At 32.9% G+C, this 25,230-nt stretch overlaps 1 protein-coding gene and 1 long non-coding RNA gene across 7 annotated transcripts; one reads left to right on the plus strand and one right to left on the minus strand.

Moving 5' to 3' along the window:
• Positions 1-16,934: 16,934 nt before the first annotated feature.
• Positions 16,935-20,795, plus strand: LOC141045813 (uncharacterized). Of its 5 annotated transcripts, none has more exons than XR_016504702.1 (3): positions 16,935-17,076; positions 17,264-18,651; positions 18,887-19,609. It is a non-coding gene; the product is annotated as an uncharacterized LOC141045813 (long non-coding RNA). The 5 variants fall into 5 exon arrangements; XR_012218278.2 differs by lacking the exon at positions 16,935-17,076 and adding an exon at positions 20,514-20,795 and having other exon boundaries at positions 17,648-18,651; positions 18,887-20,402; XR_016504701.1 differs by lacking the exon at positions 16,935-17,076 and adding an exon at positions 20,514-20,795 and having other exon boundaries at positions 17,651-18,651; positions 18,887-19,025.
• Positions 19,850-23,210, minus strand: LOC112286371 (uncharacterized). Of its 2 annotated transcripts, none has more exons than XM_024528197.3 (7): positions 22,610-23,210; positions 22,082-22,223; positions 21,226-21,373; positions 20,904-20,982; positions 20,552-20,663; positions 20,245-20,336; positions 19,850-20,038 (listed from the first exon to the last, which is right to left on the minus strand). In XM_024528197.3, the coding sequence occupies exons 1-7, from the start codon at positions 22,640-22,642 to the stop codon at positions 19,994-19,996; spliced, it is 651 nt and encodes a 216-aa protein (XP_024383965.1). In that variant the 5' UTR covers positions 22,643-23,210; the 3' UTR covers positions 19,850-19,993. The 2 variants fall into 2 exon arrangements, with proteins under 2 accessions (XP_024383965.1, XP_024383966.1); XM_024528198.3 differs by having other exon boundaries at positions 22,082-22,220; positions 22,610-23,208.
• Between the last annotated feature and the right edge of the window lie 2,020 nt (positions 23,211-25,230).

Raw genomic sequence — 25,230 nt, forward strand, 5'->3', positions numbered from 1 at the left:
ACAATATACTAATTTCATTGTCAAATCCCACTTCTTTCACTTCCACGTTGAAAGATGACACATCCACGATCTTTTGTCTTTTCTTCCTTATCATGTCACAATGTGCACTTTTATTTATTTATTTGTGGATGTATTACAAAGTCATGCAATAGTTTTTGGGCACACAAACCTGAAAATGATGTGTTTATTTTCATGTGTTTCCACAATATCCTCTTCATGTGTTTCCCCAAAACTGTTGTTATTCTAACTTTTTGAGTTTTTCTTTTCTTTTCATGTGTCACCTTGTACTTTACACATTGTAGTATAATCTGTTGGATGTGATGATGTGTTCCCTCTCCCTCTTGCACTGGTGGACAAGTATATATTTATATAGAGAGAGAGAACTACAAGAAGTAGTAAGAATAATAAGAAACTCAGCACTAGAAATGATTCAAAACACATGTGTACATCCAATTGACCCTATTAAGCAATGCAACATTCAGCTCTGGAGTTCTAGAGTAAAATACTCTGGAGTGTAGTTGGAGGCTTGTGTGGCAACATCATCCTTTAGTTTTTCATCCAATTGGAGCTTGGACTCTTCCTTGGATTCTTGAAATTTCTAGCCATTCCAGTAGACAAAACTAATCATAGCACAGAATGTGGGCTTCACATCTTCACTTCATGAATGGTGGACATCCATTTTGGATTTTTCAATTTGGGCACAACCAGAGTGCAAATGAATGTGGCACACTCTTCCAAGCTCTCTGCAAAGTACTTAGATGGTTTGATTTGAATTCCAAACACATTCCTTGTTTTGACAAGGGGACTGTTCTATTGTGCATTGCAGAGAAGCAAAGAAGAACAAGGAGTTGACAACATCAAATCACAAATGCTGCCATTGAGCAATGACAATGCACAAGAATGCTGCTCGGAGTGTGCTGAACAGCATCCAAGTGAGGGATGGTGGGGCTTGAGCATTGGGAAGTGGGAAGGTGAGGGAGCCAGTGAGGTTTCCAAGTTGTCTGTGAGTGCCAAGGAATGAGGGGCCAGGTGGGGGTCCCCTGCAGGTACAGGCTCAGACATGGCTCTGAGGTGTAATTCCTTTGATTTACTGTGCACTCCACCCAGCAGGGAGAGTGCACATTCTGGAGCCAGTGCTGGCTGGGGTTGGGCCACCAAAGCCCAGCTTCCAAGTAACATCCACATAACTGTTGAGTGAGCTGCACAGGACAAGGAAGCACATCAGCCATATGGCACTGCACTCGCCAGGAAAGGAAAGGCAAGGAAAGGCAAGGGCATGAGAAAGTCTAGGAACTGTGGAATGTCCAGCCATGGCTGCTGGCTGTCCTGGGAAAGGAGCTCCCCCCCCCCCACTCTCCACTGGGGAGAGGACAAGGGAGGGGGGAAGGGAAAGAGAAAGAGAGGGGGGCACCACAAAATAGCATTGCCTCTCACCAGGTTTAGAACATGGGGGCTGGCTGAGGTGGCGGCCCCCACCCACTCATTCATACTGTACCTCAGCGACTCCCTTGCTGCACATGATCTTGCACTGCTCCCCCTTCCCAACTGCCTAGGCTTGGCTTTGCTTGGCTTGGCTTGGCTTGGCTTTGCTCACTCCACTTGCCTTGCTGCCCCTACTCCTGGCCCCTGCCATGTCATCATGGCAAGGAAGGACTGGCTGAGTGAGCGCTTATGCTCTGTGAGTCAGCCAATCTGCTTAAGTTGCTGCCCCTGCATAATTGTGCTTTGCCTTTTTCCCAGTCCCACAAGTACAAGAGGTGCTCTACTTTAGCAAGTACCACAAAGCATCCAAGCCCCATCCATTGCTTGCTTGCTTGCTTGTTTGCTTGTTTGTTTGTTTTAATTCTATTTTTTTGGATGCAGGATGATGCACTCGGGTCATTCTGCACCCAGAGGCTGGGCATCCAGTGCATCATCTTCTCAACACAGCCCCACAGGATGGATGATTCAACCTCTCTGTATGTCTCTGTCTTTAGCATTGTACCAACCACACCAGAGCCCCCCCCCCCCACACTCCTGTTTTTTAGTACTCCTTTTGCTGCTCTTGGGTGCTCGCTTCATCCATCATGTGAAAGCACTTTGGTTGAGCCCATGTGTGTCTGTCCACCACACACATGCTTCCACATCCAACACACATGCTTCCACATCCAACACACATGTAGTTTGCTTGCTGCTGCTGTGTGTATTTTCCTGATGGTATATACTTTAGTTTCCACATACATTTTGCACAAGTCCAAGTCAGAGTTTATGATGCACCAAATGGTAGTAGTCTGGTTAGTCAAGGGGACAAAAATGAAGACGTTGAGAAGGGTTTAGGGTTTGTGAAATAAAATAGGGTTGACATATTGGAAAATTTTGAGAGTTTTGTAGCAGATCTATAGATGTAATTTTGTGGGTTGGTGGGTATAGTTGCACTTGATGTATGTTGTGAATTTATGGTCAATTGAACAGTTAGATTAAAGTATTTGAAAGTTTTTGTGGGTTGAGGTCTCAGAAATTGGAGTTCGAGGGTCAATGTGTATTTTTAAGATCTTTAGTAATTTGTTAATTAGATTGAAGTGATTTTTATTTACTTATTTATTTGTTTATTTATAGAAACTGGACTTGATTTCCAACAATTTAAGTGAATTTTGGGAGAAAATCAACAATTCAAATAGAAGATATTTGTGCTAGAAGTTCAATATTTGGTTGAAATAGGTGGCCAACCAACACCTAAGAGAATTTTAGGATTTTTCTTCCATTTAGTAAGTGCAATTATCTTCAAATTTGTTGTATTTATTTTTAAGTAAGAAGTTGAGAACTATATAAATTTTTAAGTAAGATCAATAGTTTAATCAATAGATATTGAGATTCTAATCTACTTTAGGATTGAGTTGAGTTTGTTTAAGGCATAGGTTTTGTCTAGGGTTTGGTTTAGGATTTGGAATTTGTCTAGGATTTGGTTTAAGATTTAGGATTTGTCTAAGGTTTGATTTAGGATTTAGAATTTGTTTAGGTCTTAGGATTTGTCTAGGATTTGTTTAGGGCTTAGGATTTAAGATTTGTCAAGGGTTTGGTTTAGGATTTGGGATTTTTTTAGGGCTTAGGATTTGTCTAGGATTTGATATAGGATTTAAGACTTGTCTAGGATTTGATTTATGATTTAGAATTTGTCTAGGATTTGATTTAGGATTTAGTATTTATTTAGGACTTGGAGTTTAAGATTTAGCTAGGGTTTGATCTAGGGTTTAATTAAGATCCATTAGAATTTTAATTAGAATTAAAATAAGATTTAATTAAGATTTATTTAAAATTTCTCTAATATTTCTCTAATATTTTTTAAAGATTTCTTCATGTTTCTTTTGTAATTTCTTTAAGATTTCTTTTGGATTTGATTAAAGCTTCATTAGCATTATTAAGGTTTAATTGGAATTTTTTAGGATTCTATTGGAATTGTTAGGATCTTGTTGGTGCAATTTCTCCTCTACCTTCCACAACCACATGCTTGGCACATTATCAAGCAAGATTTTATGTAATACAACATCGGTTGTAAGTTACACAACCACGATATATAACACTTAATTATGGTATTAAACTTCACCTAATTCTATACTACTTACGAATTTAAATGTGTGGATGAAGCAACATAAATTCAAACATTTGGTGGTAAGTAATCTACCATGTTTGAATTGGATTTTTGCCACTATTTTTTTAATTTTATTTATTTATTTATTTATTTTTCTACTTGTCTACAAACAATATTTCACACATCCTCTATCTTCCAATCCTACTCCATTTACTCTCTGATTTTCCAATGCATAATCAACTGCCACATATTTGCAATTCTACTAATGTAAAAATTGTTTTTTGATTATTCATGTACATCAATTTGAAGTGCATGGAATTGGTTATATTGCTCATAGTTTAACTTTATTTTTACTAGGCCATGGATCTATTTCTAATTACAAAATGTCAAAACTCATTAACAATAGATCATTGACTTAGCAAAAATATCCCAACCTATAGGTCAAAAATGAGAGGAAGGGGGTTGATTGACAATGGATTAGCTACCATAAAGTTCTTAAAATTAAGGTGGTGAGATCTTATCAATTATCCTAGTTCCAACCAATTCATATGTTTGAAGGTTATTAATTGAAGGTAATGTTTTTATTTTTATATTTTTATGGACTTATGAATACATAGTTTAGTTTGACAAGTATTTACTTTATAACCATTTTTATATTTAGCTATGAATATTGTTGTTGTTGTTATTATTATTATTATTATTATATTGTTGAATAACTAAGTATAAATTTTGTATGGAGTGTCATTGTACATGGTGGTAATTTCACAATTAAGAGTTAAATTGTCAATCTCTTTGGTGTTCTTTTGTAAAATTGGACGCAATTTGTTATTCGTTAATGATTTAGAATCATGTTGGACCTAATTATGAATGTTGTTAAAGAAAGTAGAAGTAAATTTCTTAAAGGTTTGTAAGATCAAGTTGTTATATTTAATTAAATAAAATAATATATATTCCAAATTAAATTTATATTTATATATATATATATATCTATATATATATATAAATAATATATTACAAATAAAAATATCAGCTTTTGTAAAGAAATATCTATCCAAGCAAGTGATATTATGAGCCAAGAACTGTTAGAACAAATAGATGGTATTGGTAAATAACTAAAAAATTACTTTAAAATTTGATTTCCAAGCACATAACAAATACTACTTTTTTTAAAATTTAAACTAGAAAAATAATCATATTATGATATGTCTGCACAAATAAAACTTCTATACATACTTACAACATCATTAGAGTGTACAACTAAAGGTTACAACTAGTTAATCTAAATTTTACAATATGTACATATATTAGCAGGAAAAAATGCAATAACAAAAACCAACTTGTAATCAAAACTTCAACAACGAAAAACTATAGTAATTCCAAAAAACTCACAGGAGTTGTTATAATGATATTTAGACTAGAATATTTTTTTTGCTTTAAAAAATAATAATAATACAAGGTTTTTTTGCAAAATAAAGATGTATTAATTATTTATGTTGTACTATTTTATGATTGAATGTCTCTATAAATATTGTGTTACGAGTATTTATTTGGGAGTATCTGTTAGACATGATTCATCTAATTGTAGACATGCTTATTGTATTTAGTGTCATGAAATTATGAAAACCATTGAAATTTTCTCACAGAGATGAAAATTTCTATATCATCGCAATTAGGGGCATTGTTGAACTAATAGTTAGTATCATTGAGATGTTTTTATTAGGGTTTTAAATGTTCAGCATCTTTGGTGGACATTTGGATACTCTCTTGTGCCAGTTGGTAATTTATTGTATCTGGCGCTAATTTTGAACCATGTCTAATTTGAGTTTCATGGAGAAATATAAATATGTAAGCCAGTGAACATATAAAGCGAATCTTGAATTGTTCATGATATAAGGGTGATTTTGAATATCGTGCAGTTCTTGATTTGTTTTTGATAATATGTGCATGAAAGAATATTATTTAAAATATGAAAAAAGAATACATATTATCATACTAATAGTATTTCTTTTAAAATATTAGGTTTTATGTAGACATATATTATTTGTAAATGTACAGAATTTGTAGTATGTTGAATGATTTTTTTACCGGAAATTCTTTGCATTTAGTGTGAGCATTGAGATTCATCTGCATATTTTATTGCTGCTATCCTTTGAACTTGATGAATGTGCAACAATCAAAGTATATTGTTTGGTACAATAATAGATAAAAGTAGAATAGGAAGAGAAATAAACACATATTTCAAAGGTTCTGCTTTGTTCATGTAATATTAGTGAGCTTTAAATTTTTTAGTTGAAGGCATTTGCAGCTACTTCTAGTGTGGTGACATATATGACAACAATGATGTTTTAAATGTTATTTATTTATTTATTTATTTTTAACATTTCTTTATTTATTTTCATAACTCTCACATGAATATTGTGGTTTGCAGATGTTAAATTGTGTTGTGTGATGTAATATTAAGTTTTCAAAAATCACTTTCTTGACATTCCTACAATTTTATCATTTCTTCTACAGACACCACAATAATAGCATCAAAGCACCAAAAAGACAGTCACTAAATTTTCAATTGGATGAGTTTACTCATATTTCAGTACTAAACCTTCTCACAAGCGTCAGAAATAGCCATCACTGTAAGATGAGTGCTTTGCCCTGCAACACAAATGGTTCAGCAGCTTTTACCTTTTGGAAGACTCTAATGCTTGTGAGGTGTAAGTTCAGAGAACTATCTCCCACAGGTCAGAATGAACTGTGTGAAGTGGACTTCATGGTTCACATGGCAGTACTTGGGTATAGGGGTACTTTGCTCCAATGCAAGGGTACATGCTCTCAGACTCATAGAAATTGTGCCTTACATGACAGCACAACAATGTGGATTCCCCTCACTGCTTGCTTAGTACTCACATCCTTCACTACCACCACACAAGCAGCAACTTTGTAATTTGTATTGTAATACATTGCTGACCATGAAGGAGACATGACCCACATTTGAAGGGGAAAGTTGTGGAACCATAACCTCCACAATTTGGATGGATGAGTGTGTGTACACATATGAACCAATACTTGTCTTAGAAGAAAAAAAACAAAATATTGCACTAATATATAATTATATAACTAGCAATGATAATGATTCAAAATTACATGTATGTCTTTCAAATTGTCATTTTTCTTTTAGTATTATCTTTTTGCAATATATTAAAAATGATTATTGATTCCAATTCTCAACTTTTATGATAGATGTAATTAATGTCAGTATATAAACATGATTTTGAGGATTTTGACTTCATTGTTGTTCATGTTATTATTGAAAATTACTTATGATATATTATTTGAAACTTGTTAATTTCTTAAAATATGTCCAATTTATGTCAAGGATTCTTATTTCTATATATACTATCTAATTAAGAGCTATATATTGATATTCTATTAGACCTCCAACACATATCCAACTTGCAAGATAAGCTCACTATATATGTGCCACATGTCCAATTTATACCACAAGTAGTATAAAAGTATAACATATAGGCAACTTATTGGCCTAGTTTTCAATCTACCAATCACATATATATATATATATATATATATATATATAATCAAACCTATATCTATAAAGTTTTTTTATAAGATATTATATAATTTTACATATTCATATTATGTAAATATTTGTTAGATTAAATATATATGTTTATGACATTATACCCCATTTTAGGTACAATTTCTATAATGAGCAATGACTATATCTTGAAAAAATTCAAGATGCAACAAACCATATTTACTACATACTTTGATCTTTGATTCCTTTGAATGTAGCTCATATGTCGTCTTAACCATCAATAGTATTTCATACCATGATAAGAAGATTACATTGATATTTAATTGTTATTAAGATCTTCATGACTTCTTTCAAACAAAACATTTTGAACACCATCAAGATTGGTTCCTATCTCCAATAATATCACCAAATATTAGGGATCTCTTCTAAGGTTATGATACCAAATCTGTTGTATCTCACCATCTATTTGATAAAGAACATGTTGTTCTTGAGAGTCTTCATTTCTATTATTTCATCTTGAAGGTTGTGACAATTACAATGTCTTGTCTCATAATTCAACAAACAACAATATTTGAGTTGAATTAATTAGTTGTTAAATATCCATATTTTTAGTGCCACAAATACAATGAAACCATAGTCAAGGATAGATGATAGAATGTAATATTCATTCAACATCATTTATTTCATAACAAGAATTGTTTGACTCTTCATCTTGGTTATTATAGATCCTAAAAAATTTCAACTTGTGCCATTAAACTTCTTAAGCAAGGCAATTATTGGTTCTCTAATACTTGAATGATATTCCATCATAGAAGAAATAACATGATTTGGTGTAGATATTGAAGTCGCTCCAATTATCTCTATGTCTTTAATTCTTCTTAATCTTGTTGCTTCTTGTGGTAGTAAATTGAGTTAATGCATTGCAAACATTAACCTTTCATTTCTGCTATTACACTGTTCATTTCACAAAGCTCTACTATGATAATATCAAATATATATATATATATATATATAGTACCGCTTAAGATGAATAGAAGAAAGGACTTAAAAACAAAGACAATTATATAAACACTATTAGTTTAGAAGTAGGTAATCCACAACTTCTAATATGTTTATGTCTTATTAGGAAGAAAAAAAATCCATTCTTTATCAAAAAAAGCCATAAATCTAATATTGTAAATATATCCTTATTAATCTATCATGGACAAGAACTTGATGAATGCAAATAAATAAATAAAATATTTTTAAAAAAAAGATTAAAATATATATATATATATATATATATATATATATTCAAGAAAAAATTAGAATGTCTTGATAAGAATGTCTAAGACTAAAATACTAAAAACTCTTCAAACTACACTAGAAACAAGAAAAAAATTGACAAGAGTAAAGAAAGCTTCACTCTTGCTTCTATATATATTATCTGATTAAAAGCTACATAGCAATGTTCTATATGACCTCCGACACATCTCTAATATACAAAATAAGCTTGGACATATTAAGCTCTATTATTTTAAAATGTATTCAAAAACTTTCTGAAAATTCTTTAAGATTTTTTTATACCACTTTATAATATAAAAAATAAAAAATAATATTTAAGAGTTATTCTACTTTACAAATTTAAAAATTAGATGATTATTTTTCTAATAGAAATTTTATTATATTTTAAATGAAGATAACTTCATTATAAAATTTATATGAATATAATTTATTTAAATTATTAGAAAATATATGTATTATATTTTTAAAATAAATAATATAAATAATTAATCTAAATTATAATTATTTTATTTTATTTTATTTATTCATTTATTTTTCATAATTCAAAGAAAATAGAATTTTATTTTATAAAAAATACAAAAAATATGCAATTAATACTACCTATATTAATAAAGTTTTTTCAATTAAAAATTATTCATTTTTTTTTGATTTTTTGTTTGTTTGTTTGTTTTTTTTTAAAAAAAAAAAAAAACTTTCTATAATTGTATTTTATAAAAGAAGTTATATTTATAGAAGATATTGCTAATGTCATTATAATTTTTCCTATTGCCATCACATCTTACGATCTACTTGACACATTTTTTTAGTTTTTTTTATTTTGATTAATTTTTATATATAATCATAATGAAATAATTGTAGTGGCAATAGAAAAAATTGTTATGGCATTAGCAATATCCTTTTTAATATGAGAAAACTTATAAATATAATTGAAGTAGATTTATTTATTCAATATAAATATTATAAAATAATAATATGCATCTATTTAATTTTTTTATTTTAAGATATATTATTTTATATTTGATATATATATATATATATATATATATATATAGATTTTCTTGGTTTTTAATATTTCAAAACTATTGAATCTAAGATTTAAGTATTATTCTTATAATTGAATTAGTCATTATGGTTATTGTATGTTTTTGATACTAGATCTTCAATGACATGAATAGGCCAAACCAAAAAATATTAGTTTGTAACTTTTTTCATATATATTTTTTTTATTTCAATTGACTGAAAAAATTGTTTCAGATATTTATCAATAATTATACCTTTTTTGCTTTAATGTTAGAATAAAAATGTGTTGAAATTTTCAGAAATATGAGTTTTTTATTATAAGATTTAAATAGCCATTGAATTTCACATCATTTTTTTTACTTCAGAATATTTTTTACATTATATTATTTTATTAGATATATATTTTTTCATTTATAACATCACTCATTTGTTTTTTTTATCAATTTTAAAAATGTTTAAAGAAATTCAATTGCAACTAATATCTTAATTTAATAATATGAATAATTAAATTAATTGATCTGTATTATTTTCTTATATCATGTTTTTATAAAAACAATGAAAATGTGAAGATTTCATTTTTCTTTTAAACTTTTGAAGTAACAGGTATGTACTTTTGCTCATAAAAACTAAGAGGATGGCCCCTCAAAGATCTCACCCAATGTCCAAATAGGTAGCGGTTAGAATAGTGAAGAGAACATTTTTTTCATGTGTACTAATCTTTTCTATCAATTGTGTTATACTTGTAATCCAATTGTACTAGTCTTGTGAGATCAATGTGACTCACCAAACATATAAAATAATAAAATAGCAAATTTATGAAAGAAATTTAAAGGAAAAGAACGACAGAGAAGAATCATGAGAGAGGAAAGAAAGAGAAACAGAAAAAAGAGAACGGAAAAGAAATAAAGCATGACAATAATACTTATGGTAATCAAGCAGTAAGAGAAAATAAATAATTATTTTTTGAAAACCTTTATAAAAAGATGAACAAAAGTAAGCAATAAAGAGTTTCAAAATGGGGAAAAGAGAAAGAAGGAAAGGGAGTTGGAATAAGAGTTGCCACATGCAACATCATTGATATTAGCTCTTAGCCCACCAACCCAACCCTGACACACAGAAAAATTCATCTTAACACTTTGTACTCATAAAGTCCAAGCATGATTTCAAGTTTGTGCAGTGGACCCTCTTTAACAATCTTAGTCATATGCAGCAGATACCCAACAACATCAATCAAAATTTTACATTTATCCAAAAGGCAATATATATATATATATATATATGTTTTGTTTTGTTTTGTTTTCAGAAAGCAAGGGATGTAAGCGGAGATGAATCTCCAGAGATTCAATGTTCAGTACATGTAGAAGAGAATTACAAATCTTAGCATCCATGCAAAGTAACCTATTTCTGACCCATAACATTGACTTCTTTTTATTGCATTTGGAAAGAAGCTTATTTTTTAAATTAATAATTTTATTTAAAAAAGGGTGAAATGTATTGAAGGTTGGCTGTAATGTTCCAACCCAACAACTAAAATGTGGGTTGTTGTTAATCCCTGCCCATTCACACTGCAGAGGCAGTTATCCAGATCTTAATCCACAAGGCAGAAAGGGGGATGTGGCATCCTGCTGACAAATCATTTTTTTCTTTTTTTCAGTCTAGGTGGCATGCTTATCAAATGTTGACTCTTTTTACTGATGGCCAAGTCAGAATCTCCCAACTGGGTTCATGAAGAACTCTTCAACATTCTGAGTCCCTCTCTTTTCATGCATGTTTGTATACATAAACTAGTAGAAACATGGTCCATTCAGCACACAAATAACATTAAACAGATGCATACATTTCATACATCTAAATAAATAAATAAATACACAAAATAAAATAGAGATTCCATGTTGTTGATGTAAGTGCTTTAAATTTGATGTTAGACACAGTGTGCCAACAACACAAACAAAATCAACAATAATGTAGTTGTTGTATATCACATATAATTGTAGTACCTCTAAATTTGTTTATTTCACAAACTATATGAAAGTCTTTGTCATCTTTCTTTTTTCTAACGTTGAATCAAAGTCAAAAACCTTTATCATTTTAATAGAATCTTTATTGTCACAATGGATTAGTCTACATTATGCTCTTGCACTTGTGCAGTTGCATTGAAGCATCATTGATTGTAAGATGAATTATTGTATAGTTATACTTGACAACACAGCTTGTAATACATTGTTGTTTCTTATTCTCTTTTATTTTATTACCAAGGATTATATATGTGGTTTTCCACTAATGCTTGCAAAGTATCAAATTTTTGTTAATTTTTGCTTGTTCTAAAAGCAACACCATTACACCCCAAAAAAACTTACAACTATGATATGAAAAAAACCAAAGAGAATAAATATCAATATCCATACCAAATTATTGTTACACTTCTCTAAATCTAAGACTTTAATTTTTGCTACTTCATTATTACATAAAAATGATGCATATTACATGATAGTGCAATGAAATGATTCCATAAGTACTATGCATATTACATATTAAAGTCCAATGAAATGAATGATTCCATAAGTCAAGAATTAATGTATAAGAAATATGCCCATCAATGTAACACTTTTGGTGTGCCACTTTTATTTCATTGTGTGCAAAGGTAAGTCAGGCACTTTGAGAGAAAAATAGTTTGATGGTGTAGGAAGTAAAATTGTTCTTTGGATATGAGATTTTAAAGAGACTGAACAAAAGTAATGATGCATATAACATACACTCTGTAATTATTCTTTTCTAGTTTGTGTAAATCTTCATGACATTACAAATAAAAAAAAACGATTATAATAATATTTTTTTAGTATACTTCTTAATAAAAAAATTATACTGGACAGCATGAATGGTAATCATTCTAAGCTAATTAACCATGGTAGTGACCGCATCAAAAGCTTGAATTCTATAAATGTTTTTAACATTATAAGGTATTTTTGTTAGCATTTTTTGAAAGCTTGATATTAAAGTTTTTTTATATTATTATTTTATTTAAAAAATATTTAATTTATATCCATGCAATTTAAGAATATGTTTACAGCAATTGTTCCCAGCATTGAAGCAGTGTGCATGAATGGATAATATAATTTCAAATGTTACTCATTCTCTGGTTTAGATTGATTTGTTTTATAGGGAAGACTCACGTGCTCAATCATGAAGATTCAATTTGAATTTCATTTCACAATATATATATATATATACATATATCCATAAGTTCAATTTCTAATACTTTTTGGATAATATTTAGTATCGTATTGGGTTTTCACTGTTTAGAAAAAAATAAAAGCTTACACATGTACTAGAGAAACAATGCAATGCATCTCTCACTCACTCTTAGTATGGTCCTTTGAATTCGTTTTTTTTTTCAGATCAATGTAAATTGTAAAAAATATTCTTGTTAATAACTGAGTAATACAACCATGGCATTTTTGTTAACATAATGCACATTTATGTGAATGAAAATATTTTTTGAAAAGCATATGAAACATGATTCATACATTTGTTTCATGAACCAGACACATTAATCTGGTAAAATTCCTACAGATTAAGCAAGAAAAAATATAAAAAACAAAAAAATGATGGCATTGACCTTTTAAAAATACAAACATATATATATATATATATATATATATATGATGCATTTTACAAACGGAATTAGACATGAAACTATGAATTGATATAACAAAAGTGCACTTGAAAGTCAAAGACTCAATTGGTGCATACATTGGTGTGAAATTGAAAGTGCAAGCAGGTTTTTTCTCAAGCCATTATTGAAGATGCAATGCACTTTTCACATTGTTTGTAAGCTAACTGTCAACACCTTTATTTTTTGGTTTGGCAACCGCTATCATCCAAAAAGGTACAACACCTGCATGTGCCACTTTAGATAATGTCATTGATGCATGCACTTGCAAAGCTGTGTAAGCTCTTTACAACAAGAGAAAAAGATTGTTTTGTATTGTTTTTTTCAACTTTCATACTATACTTGTCTTTTTGGTTTCCCTCTCGATAGTATGATGATGGAGAGCAATTTTGAAGATTACCAATCTTTCACACTAACCATGATCCTGTGGGTCCCCTTACCTTTCACTCAAAGCTCAACCCACAAACTCTAATCTAGTTTCATGGCCTTTGGTTGCTCGTCTAGATTCCATGAGCTTCGGTGGGCTTTTGCAACTACATATGATCATCCCTCAATTATGTGTGGTACAAGATTGTGATGGCTCACTCACTTTGGATGTATGTAGGAGAGCTCACTCACTTATATGGTTTTTATTGTGGTCACAGTATATGATTTTTTATTCTTCAGAATATTCTACAAAATAAAATATTTTTTACTTCAATTTAAGCATTTTATAACATGTAGGTTCAAGTGCAAAATAAAATCAATATTTAAAATAAATTAATATGATGATTGAAAAATAGAATTTTGATGTTTTTTGCAATATTTATGTAAAGTATTACATGATGAAATTATGAGTTTTCAATTGTAATTATGACAAACATTTATTTCAACATTAACATGAATCCTTCTAACCTATTTCAGAAGCATCCACATAAACACACACTAGAGGGTTGCTCCCTCAACTATTTTGGATCTAATTGTCACTATATACAATTATACTTGGTTTGTGACATTTGACTAGCAGGCAGCTGGTTATGTATTTAATAATAATGCCAAATAACATCAATAATAAATCTAGGTGGATGGAATTAAGTTCACATGCAAGTAATAATAAAAAAACCTTCAGCATGTTCTGAATGTCCATGAGCCCAACTCAAAGGGGACTTTCAGGGTTCTCATTCATTTGAGCAACCACCTTTTCATAAATAAAAACCTGCTTGTAATCTCTTTTCTTTTCCATAAAGAATTTTTTTCAGCACAGTTGAAAAAGTCCCCAACAAGGCCCTTGATTATTCATTTATATTTATTTATACTTATTTATTTTCTCTGTTTTTCCCCCATTCTCTGATGCAACAGGGGAAGGGAGGGAGCATGCAAGCAAGCAAGCAAGAGGCAGGGGACATGAAGAAAAATTGTGGAGAAAAGAGGCTGTGAAGCCGTGCATAAAAACTGACTGGAATGAGTCCGTTAAAAGAGAGGCATATCCTGTCCCCAGTGGAGTTCTTCGCAGAGGGGAACCCACTAAATATGGGCCCCAAGTGTGGAACTTGGCATGGTTCATTACACAAGGGCACAATCTCCAAAATTTTATTTTATTTTATTTTAAAAAAACATTAAAACTATAAACACACACACACACAACAAGAATAAACAGCAAGATTAGAGAAAAAAACAAGGGAAATTACATTAGCACTTCTTTGAGTTTCACAGTAGAACACCTACAGCTTCAAGTGGTGACTTGGCTAAGTTACAAATGAATAGCCTGAGCATCTGGTTTCTTATTATCGCTCTGAATAAGAAAATTAATGAAAATAAAACAAAACTATGTACTGAGTGTTTTGGTGATAGCAGACCTGTAAGTTTCTAGAAAAAACATGCAATTGTTTTACTCTCTTCCTGCATTTCTTGTTCACAACCTCCTCATTATTTGGTATATATATATGTGTGTGTGTGTGTGTGTGTGGGAATTGTTAAATTGAATCAGTCATTCAGAAAATTGACCCACCCATCTTAACCATCATTAAAAAATTCTCCACTGCTAGATCTGCATTGGTTGAAAACCCATGAAAAAATGGTTGGATCTACAACCAATGATGATGAATGGGTTGATCTAGTAAATGCATGGGTTAATTTAGCAATTTCATATATATATATATATATATGAGCACTAGTTTTTGTTTTTGTGTCGTTGATGAAAAAAAAAGTTTGTCCACCTTAACAAATTCCATTTGTATAGTTTTTGCACACTTTCTTATACAACTTTCCACTCATTGTTTTTAGAACATGTTTTTTTCTTTTCTTGTCAATACTTGATTCTATTTGGAGCTATTTCAACTTTTGGATAAGAAATTTCTTAGATTGTAATACGTAAGTAATAATTAATCAATCTATAGATTCAAAAATCATCATTTCTTTGTACTATTTTCAATGTTATGCTTTTGAATGTAAAAATACATATATGGAATTGTTAAATTTACCTAATTATTTATCAAATCAAACCACCCATCCTAACCATCATCAAAAAGGTCTCCATTGTTGGATCCGCATTGGTTAAAAACCAATATAAAAATGGTAGGATCTACAACCAATGATGATAGATAAGTTGATTTAGTGAATGCTTGGGTCAATTTAATAATTATTTATATGTATGTATGTATGTATGTATATATAATAGAAGTCAACGTGACACCTCCTTAAATTCCCATGGTTAATTTCGTCCCTAATCTCTTGATTCCAACCCATGTCTCCCATCCTTAATCCTTTGTTTTTGTGAGGGTGTTTTTGTTAACTCCCTCTCTCTCTCTCTCTATATATATATATATATGTATATATGTTTCTTTAATTTCTCCATTAAATATTTTTCTTTAATAAAAAAATCCAATTTATTAATTAGAAAGAATTACAATACATAATCAGCATATTATGTATAATGCATTACTTATTACTCATATTACTCAACAAGCAAAGGCCCACCATTGTAGATACACAGAAAGAGACAAAGGAGATGCAAGGATCAACAGTGAAGGAGAGAAGCGAACATTGAGAGTGAGTGAGTGAGTGAGAAGAAGATAATTTGGAGCTCTCCCATTGGCATCTCAAAGCCCCAAAAGAAAGAATGGACCAACCCCAGCTCACAAAAGGATGTGGGCGAAGTATTATGCTCTTCGAAACAAACAACAAACAACAACCAACAGCAGCAGATCCTTGTTGGGACATTTCCATGGTACGACTGCAGGAAAAAGGGCGTGGTCAGAAGAAAAAAAGAAAAAAGAAAACACATTTCTCTCACTCAATAACTCACTCACTCAGATGCATCACCGAGGTAGTCAACAAAAACAAAAAACCCATATTAACAATAAAAAATAAAATAAAAATACAAAAAAGAAATACAGCACAAACAGTGAGCCGAAGAAACGGCACGAAGAGGGGCATGGAAATTATTAGGGTTAGCACAACAAGCATGGAAGCGTGTAAACTTCGGGAAGCGAAACGAAGCAGACGAAGCGAGAGGAGGAGGAGGAGGAGGAGGCGAAGGAGGAGGGGAATGCGGTTGCATCATCAGGAATGGAAGGGAATTGGAAGGTGCGCTGGGATTCTGGGCCCGATGCAGCAGAAGCAGCAGCAGCAGAACCCTCAAAGCTTCGAGAGCAGGGATCCAGAATGTCTGGGTCAAAAGCGGGACGGAGGGAAGGGTTGTGACATGGGTCATGAAGCAATTCGAGAACAGTGGAGAGGAATGTTGTTGAAAGGAGACAATGATGATCAAATGAATGGGGGGCCGCCGGGGGTGGAGTAGCGGTAGAAGCCAAGATGCGGCACAGCGGAGACAGAATAAAACAAAGAAAAGTCGTGAAGAGCCTGGAATTAGGTCGAAAGGGGGCACCTACCCCGCAGTCGCCATAATTTCACGCCCACTGTTGGTGGTTGGCTGGCCCCCCGTCCCCGCTTGCTTCCATGCGCTTCTGTATCGAGTGGGGGAGAATGGCGGTTCAGCGTGAGAGCGAGGTATTGCATTCTGAGCTGTTTCTTTGACTTTTTGCCGCGGTATATAGCATGATATTGTGTGCGGGGACGACTTCGCAGGCTCAATCGCGGATGGGATATTTTTTGGGTGGATGCTGACTCCTCTTTGTTGCATGGCCCGGCGATGTGGTCAAACGCTTTTCCTGGTCTTTGCGTCGTGGACTTGCAGCTCGTTTAGCTGAAGGGAAATGACAGAAGCACGCCTCATCGTGAACCAACACAGGAAAACACGGACACAACAAACAAAATTGGCACTAACTGCATGCATGGTGTTGGGGTAAAGAGAGCGAGAGAGCGCGCGAGAGAGAGCCACTGAACTACTTTCACTTCAAACCCTCATTTCTCATCTTGTGCACCGTTTTCTTTGCATTTGTTGCATCGCTGTGGTTGTTAATCACCAAAGTTGTTCACTTTCATGATGTCTGACAAACCCAGTTTGTTCAAAACTGTTCACTGTAAAGTTTTGTTTACAAAAATTAGTAAAAAAATCCTGACAATTTCATCCTGAAAAAAGAAAAATTCTCTACGTTTTCAGGTGTTTTTTTTTTTTTTTTTTTTTTTTTTTTTTTTCCAACTTCGGATAGATATTCTGCATTAGATTGTACTAAAAATAACAAAACGTCGATGGGGAATGGTTCTGGAATCTGCCCCTTAATTTGATGCCCCACTATTGAGTATTCCTTGCATTGCTTCTTGTGCTCATTGTCTGCAGAGGTTACAGTAAAATTGTTCTGCTGGATGTGCCCTTTCAGTTGTCAAAACAACTTCATTGAATGATGTTTAATATTAAAAAAATAAAATGAAAAATGTTAAAAAATTTGAAAAGTCAAAAATGATCTACTCGGTTGGGTGGTTATTTTGTCTTATTTTTTGGAAGAGTTTCGTTTTTTCCTTCTAGCTGGGAATGAGGCAATCAGTATGTCTCCTGCACTCAAGTATATTGTAGAACAACCTCACTATTACAACTGACAGTCACATGAATATAATTTTTTAAATTAAATTATTTTTTTTTTTGTTCAAGAAAAATTCGGAACTGCAGGGGATGTTTTAACATGCAGAGACCAAAAAGCTGCATTCCCTTCAGCCTCCTCATGGTGCACAGATCTGCCCCATCTTGCAAGATTCACAACTTTGACAACCATACTTTTATTCCATTATTAGTACGATGATTATTATTATTTTGACTTATTTTCCAGATTGTAACAATAACAAAGTGATCCTTTAAGATACTATGGTTGGATTTAAGATATGGGTTCTGAGTCATTTAAGATTGAGTGATGCACATAAAACGGATTGAAAAAAGAAAACAGATATTATTATATTGATCCCTGGAATTTGGTATTTCATTGTGGAATCAATACCTTGAGAAAGGATGTATTTTGTGTGAAAAGTAAACAATGTACATCAAGAAGCCCTTTTACTCACGTTTATTTTTGTATTTGTTTTGTGTACCACCAGAAGCTGTTATGATTAGAGAGGCTTGTCATTATTTTAATTACTCTTATTTGGGTCATGAAGCATGGAACTTCATCTGGTGCAGAAATTTTTGCATAGAAGGTTGTTATATTCAAAAAGCTGGAAACTTTTTTGACCACCAAATGTACATTAGATTCAGTTTTTGCCATGATCCAGTTGGTGAAATCTGTAGGATCAAGATTACACGGCAACTACATAATTGGTTTTTGTAAAATGCATTTAGTGAAGCACATTTTAATCAAGTGTTATTCCTATATTCAAATGAAAATAAAAATCGAATAAATAAAATCTTGCTTTCATTGTTCAAGCAACTTAGTTTGCAGGAGAGGAGGAGAGGAGAAAAAACAGGAGAGGAGAGGCATGGAATATACTTGAAATCAAGCAAGGGAGCTGGGGTCATGGTGTGAGATGCCAAGGCAACAAAATTGCTTTGGACAAAAGCATACTGTAATTTGGTATGCGTATATATATATATATATATATATATGCTTGTGAACGAAATGGTAAAAGCTGGTTGTCAACAAGCAACAATAGTTTGTAGATTTTCTGTACCCAATAGTATAGATGTCCGCTAAAACTCAAGGTAATATGTTCACAAATTCTCACCAGAATTAAAATATGCTGCTCATTGTAACAAAGTACTCCTCCCTCATATCTCAAGAGATAACATCAACACGAAATGTGAACATGAGCACCAGGTAACAACCATGGCTTGATGAGCTACTTCATGATCTGGTCCTTACTAATACATAAGTCAAAGAACTGGCTGTTACATAATAATATTTCCTTAACTTGCGAGGGTCGGCATTGATAGGGGTGGAACATTCATATAATCTTTACTACTGCTGAACACAGATAGATAGATAGAGATATTGAAACACATGCAAAATTCACTGTACGGGACAAATGTAGAGAAGTTAGACACTAATATTGAATCGCACTATCACTTTAAAGTAGTTAGTACAGAACATTAACTGTGATCATCAATGTACCTGTCCGGATAAATTCGACTATGCAAGAGGTGGAAGTCCCAAACCAATCTAATTAAGTGCCTGAAGACTACTCCTTTCTCCACTAACCGAGGTGACTAAATAATTTTTCAACACAGAAATTGATGACACAAAGGAATTAATAACTAGAACCCTCTAATAAAGGATCTCAATACATTCAAATAAAAGAAATAAAAAACAAGCTGGATGGCACAAATTGTTGAGGAGTGAAAATTTTGAATTCGGGATGAATGCCAGGTACGTGCCTTCACAATACATAGTGAACGTAGTTACAATCCGGAAGCAGTACATGCAAGGTTGGTCCTTTTGCATTCATGTTCCCAATCTGTATACATGGTTCTTTACATAGAGTTACATCTCATGATCATAGAAATGGCTTGAATCCAACATGATCCAAAACCTTACAAAACTATCTAGCTTTTCAAGAACGCCTTCAGTGTGAAGATCGGAGGTCCATCCTACAAAAGACAAGCACAGAAAACTTTGAATCAATACCGAAGTAAAGATCACTGCTGAATGTGCATATCAGATGGTGAAAGAATTTCGCAAAATTTTTTGAGAAAAGAAATAAAAAAACAAGGATGATCTGCAGTTAAAAAGAAAAACCCTAACCCCACCGTAGTGAGGATGGCACAAATCCTACTTTAACAGACTCAAAAACAACCTTGCCAAGCTCTTGATGAAGTCGCTGCCTTACAACAGTTGTGTGTTGCAGCAATCTCTCCATTGATGTATAGCTTGGTAGATTAGCATGCGCTGCATCCAAATCACCATCACCACGACATAAGACATTAACAAAATTACCCTGGGCGTTTTTAGGAGGTCAATCGCACAAATATTTATTTTTATGTTTATTTTTGATATTAGATTAATAATTTAAGAAGTGTTATACTTTCACATAAATGAACGTGTGACTGGCATTGTTCGCAACAGTCATGACCAGACGTTGACCGAGCCTACTGGAAGCATACCTAGAACAGCAGAATTCAACGCATCTGCCACGGAATGGCGATATTCGGGAGATAGATAATTAAACATGGGCGAAGTTTCAGGGTTCTCGTATGCAAGCAACGCCATGCAATCCTGCAAGCCACTTCAAGAAAAAGCCTCATATATTGCAATCAGGAATCTGATTCTCCAAGATAGTTCTCAAATACAGACCAGCTCTGCAGGTGATGAGCTGAATTTGATGCTAACCACCACACGAAAGAAGAATTCGAAGACTAGTGATTATACAACACTTCGTTAACATATATACATGTAAGTGCAAAAGATTAACCGTTTGAAGAGAGAACTCCGGAGCTTCAATCAAGAGGAACTGACCTGGAGCTTATCCAGATATCGCCCTTGTTGTTTGCCAAAAGGTCGAAGCTCTTTCTGTGCAAACTCTAGTGCACTCGCACTGCATTTTAAACAAAAAATTAAAGAGTATAATGATAACAGTAATAACAATAGTAATAATACAATTGGTATCAGCCTTCTTGAAATTAGCTACCAACTCAACAAAAACATCCGTACTATTTGATGAGATTAATAAAACTTATTTGAGCCAAAAACTGAACCAAGATTTATCCTAGTAAATCCAGAATTAAAGAAAATTACCATAATCACACGGATAACAATCCCAAATAATGTGAAGCCTTACCAATCCTTGGCTCGAACAAGTTCGATAAAGTGGAGGGTTAAAAGATCAAAATGTACATCCGGATTGGAAGTAAGAAGATCCACAGCAAGCTGATTGGTAAGCTCGATAGCTTTCGAAGCATTGCCTTCCAGAACATGGTTGTAGATTGCTGCATCACAAGCCGAAAATCAACTCAATACATTTACCACATAGCACAGGACAAACAAATTGGTCAAGTAGACGACTCAGGGGTACACCAGAATTTTTTATTACGACGACCCTACAGTGTTGAGTCTATAATTACTCCCTAAGGGTGCAGAATAGCGAGTGGTACCAAGAGGAGCAGATATTGGCAAAACAAAGGAGATTTTAGCGTGATCCTTGAGGCCGACCTACGAAACTCAAGGTGCACCCTCCCAGACTTTAACATGCCAGCTACTGTCACCAACGTGCTTTCTGTGAAATTATTCACCAGGACCAAGCATATAGTCAAACAAGCTACGATATCATGTATTGAAAGCTAGGCACTGCTCGGAAATGTGTTCTGCAAGTAGTCAAGAGACATATGTTTTGGTCATTTCAGACCAAAGTCGCATTATATCAGAGCTGTAACTATCAATTAGAATAACCATTCTAGCAGTGCATAGGAAAACTAGGAAGACATTTTTAAAGGCTCCATATCTGCTCAACATCTACTTACGAGATAAGTTATAATTTTATCAGTTCGAAGTGGCCATGGATTTCGTTCGGCTACATTGCGCCTGCAATGATGAGTCACCATGTAGACGTACAGAACAAATATAAATATAAATATAAAAGCAATCCATCGCGGCATCTGGACTGAAACAGAATGCAGTAATTTGGATAGAAAACACACGTTTCCTCTTGTCGATATCGACAGAGCAGTCGGCCGTGCGCTTCATGCCAGAGCAGGCAATGAAGGTCTCCGCTGTCTCTTTGAAGCAGTTGTGAACGAGATACGACAATACAATCTTGCGCACCTCGCCGTCGCTCACCTTCTGATCCAGTACCCCAACAGATCTAAGCAATTCTGAAAGTCTGTAATGCTAATTCACTACTTCAAAACTCAACAAAATTCTAGTCCAAGACAATTCGCAACAGGTCAATGAGATCCAAGAATGAACAAATAGATGCACTCATGACAGAACAGCTCAATCGCACGCACTATCTCTACAATGCTCTGTTCGGTTAACGAGAGAAAGTCAGTGAAATAAATGAAAGCCTTACTACAAAATGAACTCTCTTCCTTTCAAATAACAGATGTTGGATACTGCGATTATAACTAGAACGACTTTCACACCCACTCTCACGAACCAAAACTAAACTATAAACCTGCAAGTCAATACTTAGACAGAGACAGGCAAAGAATGCACCAAAGTCATACCACATTTTCAAAAAGGCGAGGATCTACATCCATCCCTCTCCGGTTCTTGCGATTCCTCCACCTCCGGAACCTGAAACGTTCAATGACAACGGTGCGACCCTCTACCAGCTTCAAGAAGCTTCAACCCTAAGTTCTTCTCTTCTCACAAAATTAGACTCCAGACTGCTAAATTCTAGCTTAATCCACAGAGATCAGCACTCTCACACACTACTACACAGACAAACCAAAATTCTGACAAAAAGAACAGCGCGGATTCCCGACGATAGCAATCGCAATTTACGGCACCTTCCGACAAAGATTCCCCGCAACCCTAACCCTTTTTATTCTTTCAAGTGAGGGAAGCATGGACAAAGCACAATAAGGCCAAAGATTCCCACCAAAGACAACTCAGAGAAGTGCGGAAAGGCGCAAGCCAAGCACAGAGGGAATCGGAGCATGGAGGAACATGGCGACGGGGGGGGGGGGGGGGGGGGGGGGGGATCGAGAAGGAAGGAAGGAAGGAAGGAGGGAGGGATACATGCACCAGGATGCGTCGGGACTCGAAAGCGATGATGGAAGGGAGGGGAAGGGGAAGGATTCGAAATTGGGGAAGAGGGACAAACGCACGGGGTCAAGGTTTATCCTGACGCTGTCGCGCGGTCTTTCTTAAACCATGGTTCCCAGATTCCATCGCCACTTGCCTGACGACGTTATTGCCGCTTCCTCTTCCTCCTCCCCCCCTTGGTTGCTTGCTCGATTCGGGCTGGGGTGGTGCTTCGCTTGCTTGCTTGCTGCCTTGCCTGCCTGCTTCCTACGCCGCGCGGTTTGCTTGTCCACTCATCAGGTGTGCGTGCGTTGGTTCTTTTTGAGTTCGCGGTCCTTTCTGGGTGCTTCTTATCCCATCCTCGTTTCATCCTCGTTTCATCCAATGGTTTCCGTTGGTTCATGGGATTTTTTCATGATGTATATTGGTACACTGCAACAAGTTTTTTGTTTGTTGAGTTTCAGAATATGGATATAAACTTCATTTTTTTGTTATCTTTCTAAATTTTATATTCTATAACTAAACTTGGTAATGTTGATACAATTGTTCATGTGCTATGTGTTTCATCTTTATTGTGATTTTACTTTTTAAAAATATTTAATTCTTTTGAGTTATTATTATTTTTTCTTCTTATAAATAAATTAAGTACATTTGGAAGTGATTTTTTACAAATTCAATAAAGAATTATTTTCAGAGATATTGATATATCTTTAGTAATTTAGTTATAATTAATTTTTTTTTTATTCTTCAAAAAAAATCTAACACATTATAAATGGTGTAAAGTTTTATTTTCTTAAATATATATGCATCAAAAAATACTTTTTGTATTAATATGGTGTATATATGTATATATATATATGTATATATATATATATATATATATATATATATCTATTTTTTTAAGGTAACAATTCAAATAATATTTAAATAATAAAAATTATAAAATAAATAAATTTCTATGATAGAATAAAATTTACTTATTTTTTTGATTTAAATTAATTAATTTAGATTGGCAATTTAATTGAATCTAAAATCAAAAATACATAAACTAAAGTAATTAAATTTAATTAGTCATTTTATGGCTTTTAATAAACTATCAACTAGTCAAGATTTATTTTAACTCATAGACTATAAGAAATCTAATCTATTTAAGGATTATATCTTTTTAGACATAAAAATCTAAAATAATTAGATTAAAAATAAATTTAATAATATTAAATATTACTAAATTATTATGACTATTTATTGTTACATCTTTGTATAAAAATGGTTTCATGGATAATATCTCTAAAAGACATCAAACAACCATTTATGACTTCTACATACATATGTTTAGTTTTTTTTTACTAGAATTTTTTTCTGTGTTTTAAAAAAATTCTTTATCTAAAAAATAAGTTGTAGTTCTTAAATCTATTAAAGCAGAGACTTTGTGATTTTTAGATCCTAAACAAACATCTATTATAAAATAGTTATCTAGACAATATGAATAGATATAAGTAGATAAAAGTAGATTAATTTGATAATATTTTATAGAAAAGCTTCCTAGAAGCTTCATAGATGTGATTTCACCTTTATACATGTTAATAAGTGATTGATAGGTTAGAAACTTGGCCAATAAGTTAGCCACATATCATATATATTGATAGCTTGTGGTATAAGCTTACAATAAGGCATACATATAAGAAACTTGCCTTACAAGTTAAGACATGTGTCTTTCAAATTGGACATGTATTGGAAGTCTTATAAAATTTTGCCATGTAGCTCTTAGGTAGATAGTATATAGAAGCAAGAGTAAAGCCTTCTATACTCGTCAATTTTTTTCTTGCTTTTAATCTAGTTTCAAGAGTCTCTGATTTTTTAATCTTTCATAATAGCTATTCTAGTTTCATATTAAATATATTTATTTTCTTATTTTTACCTTGTTATCTCTCTTTGATTCATTTTTCACTTATTTATATATCTTTTTTGAATTCTTGTCTTTGACAGATTGATAAGAGTCCTAATTCATTGTTCTTATCTTATTTTTAAAAGTGAGTGGATTATCTGACTTCTATTGTTGTGTTTTGAAGGTTGCAAATTATCCATCTTGAATTAACAT

The sequence above is a fragment of the Physcomitrium patens genome, chromosome 9 (assembly GCF_059467195.1).
Source record: "Physcomitrium patens ecotype Gransden chromosome 9, ASM5946719v1, whole genome shotgun sequence".
Taxonomy (NCBI): Eukaryota; Viridiplantae; Streptophyta; class Bryopsida; order Funariales; family Funariaceae; genus Physcomitrium; species Physcomitrium patens.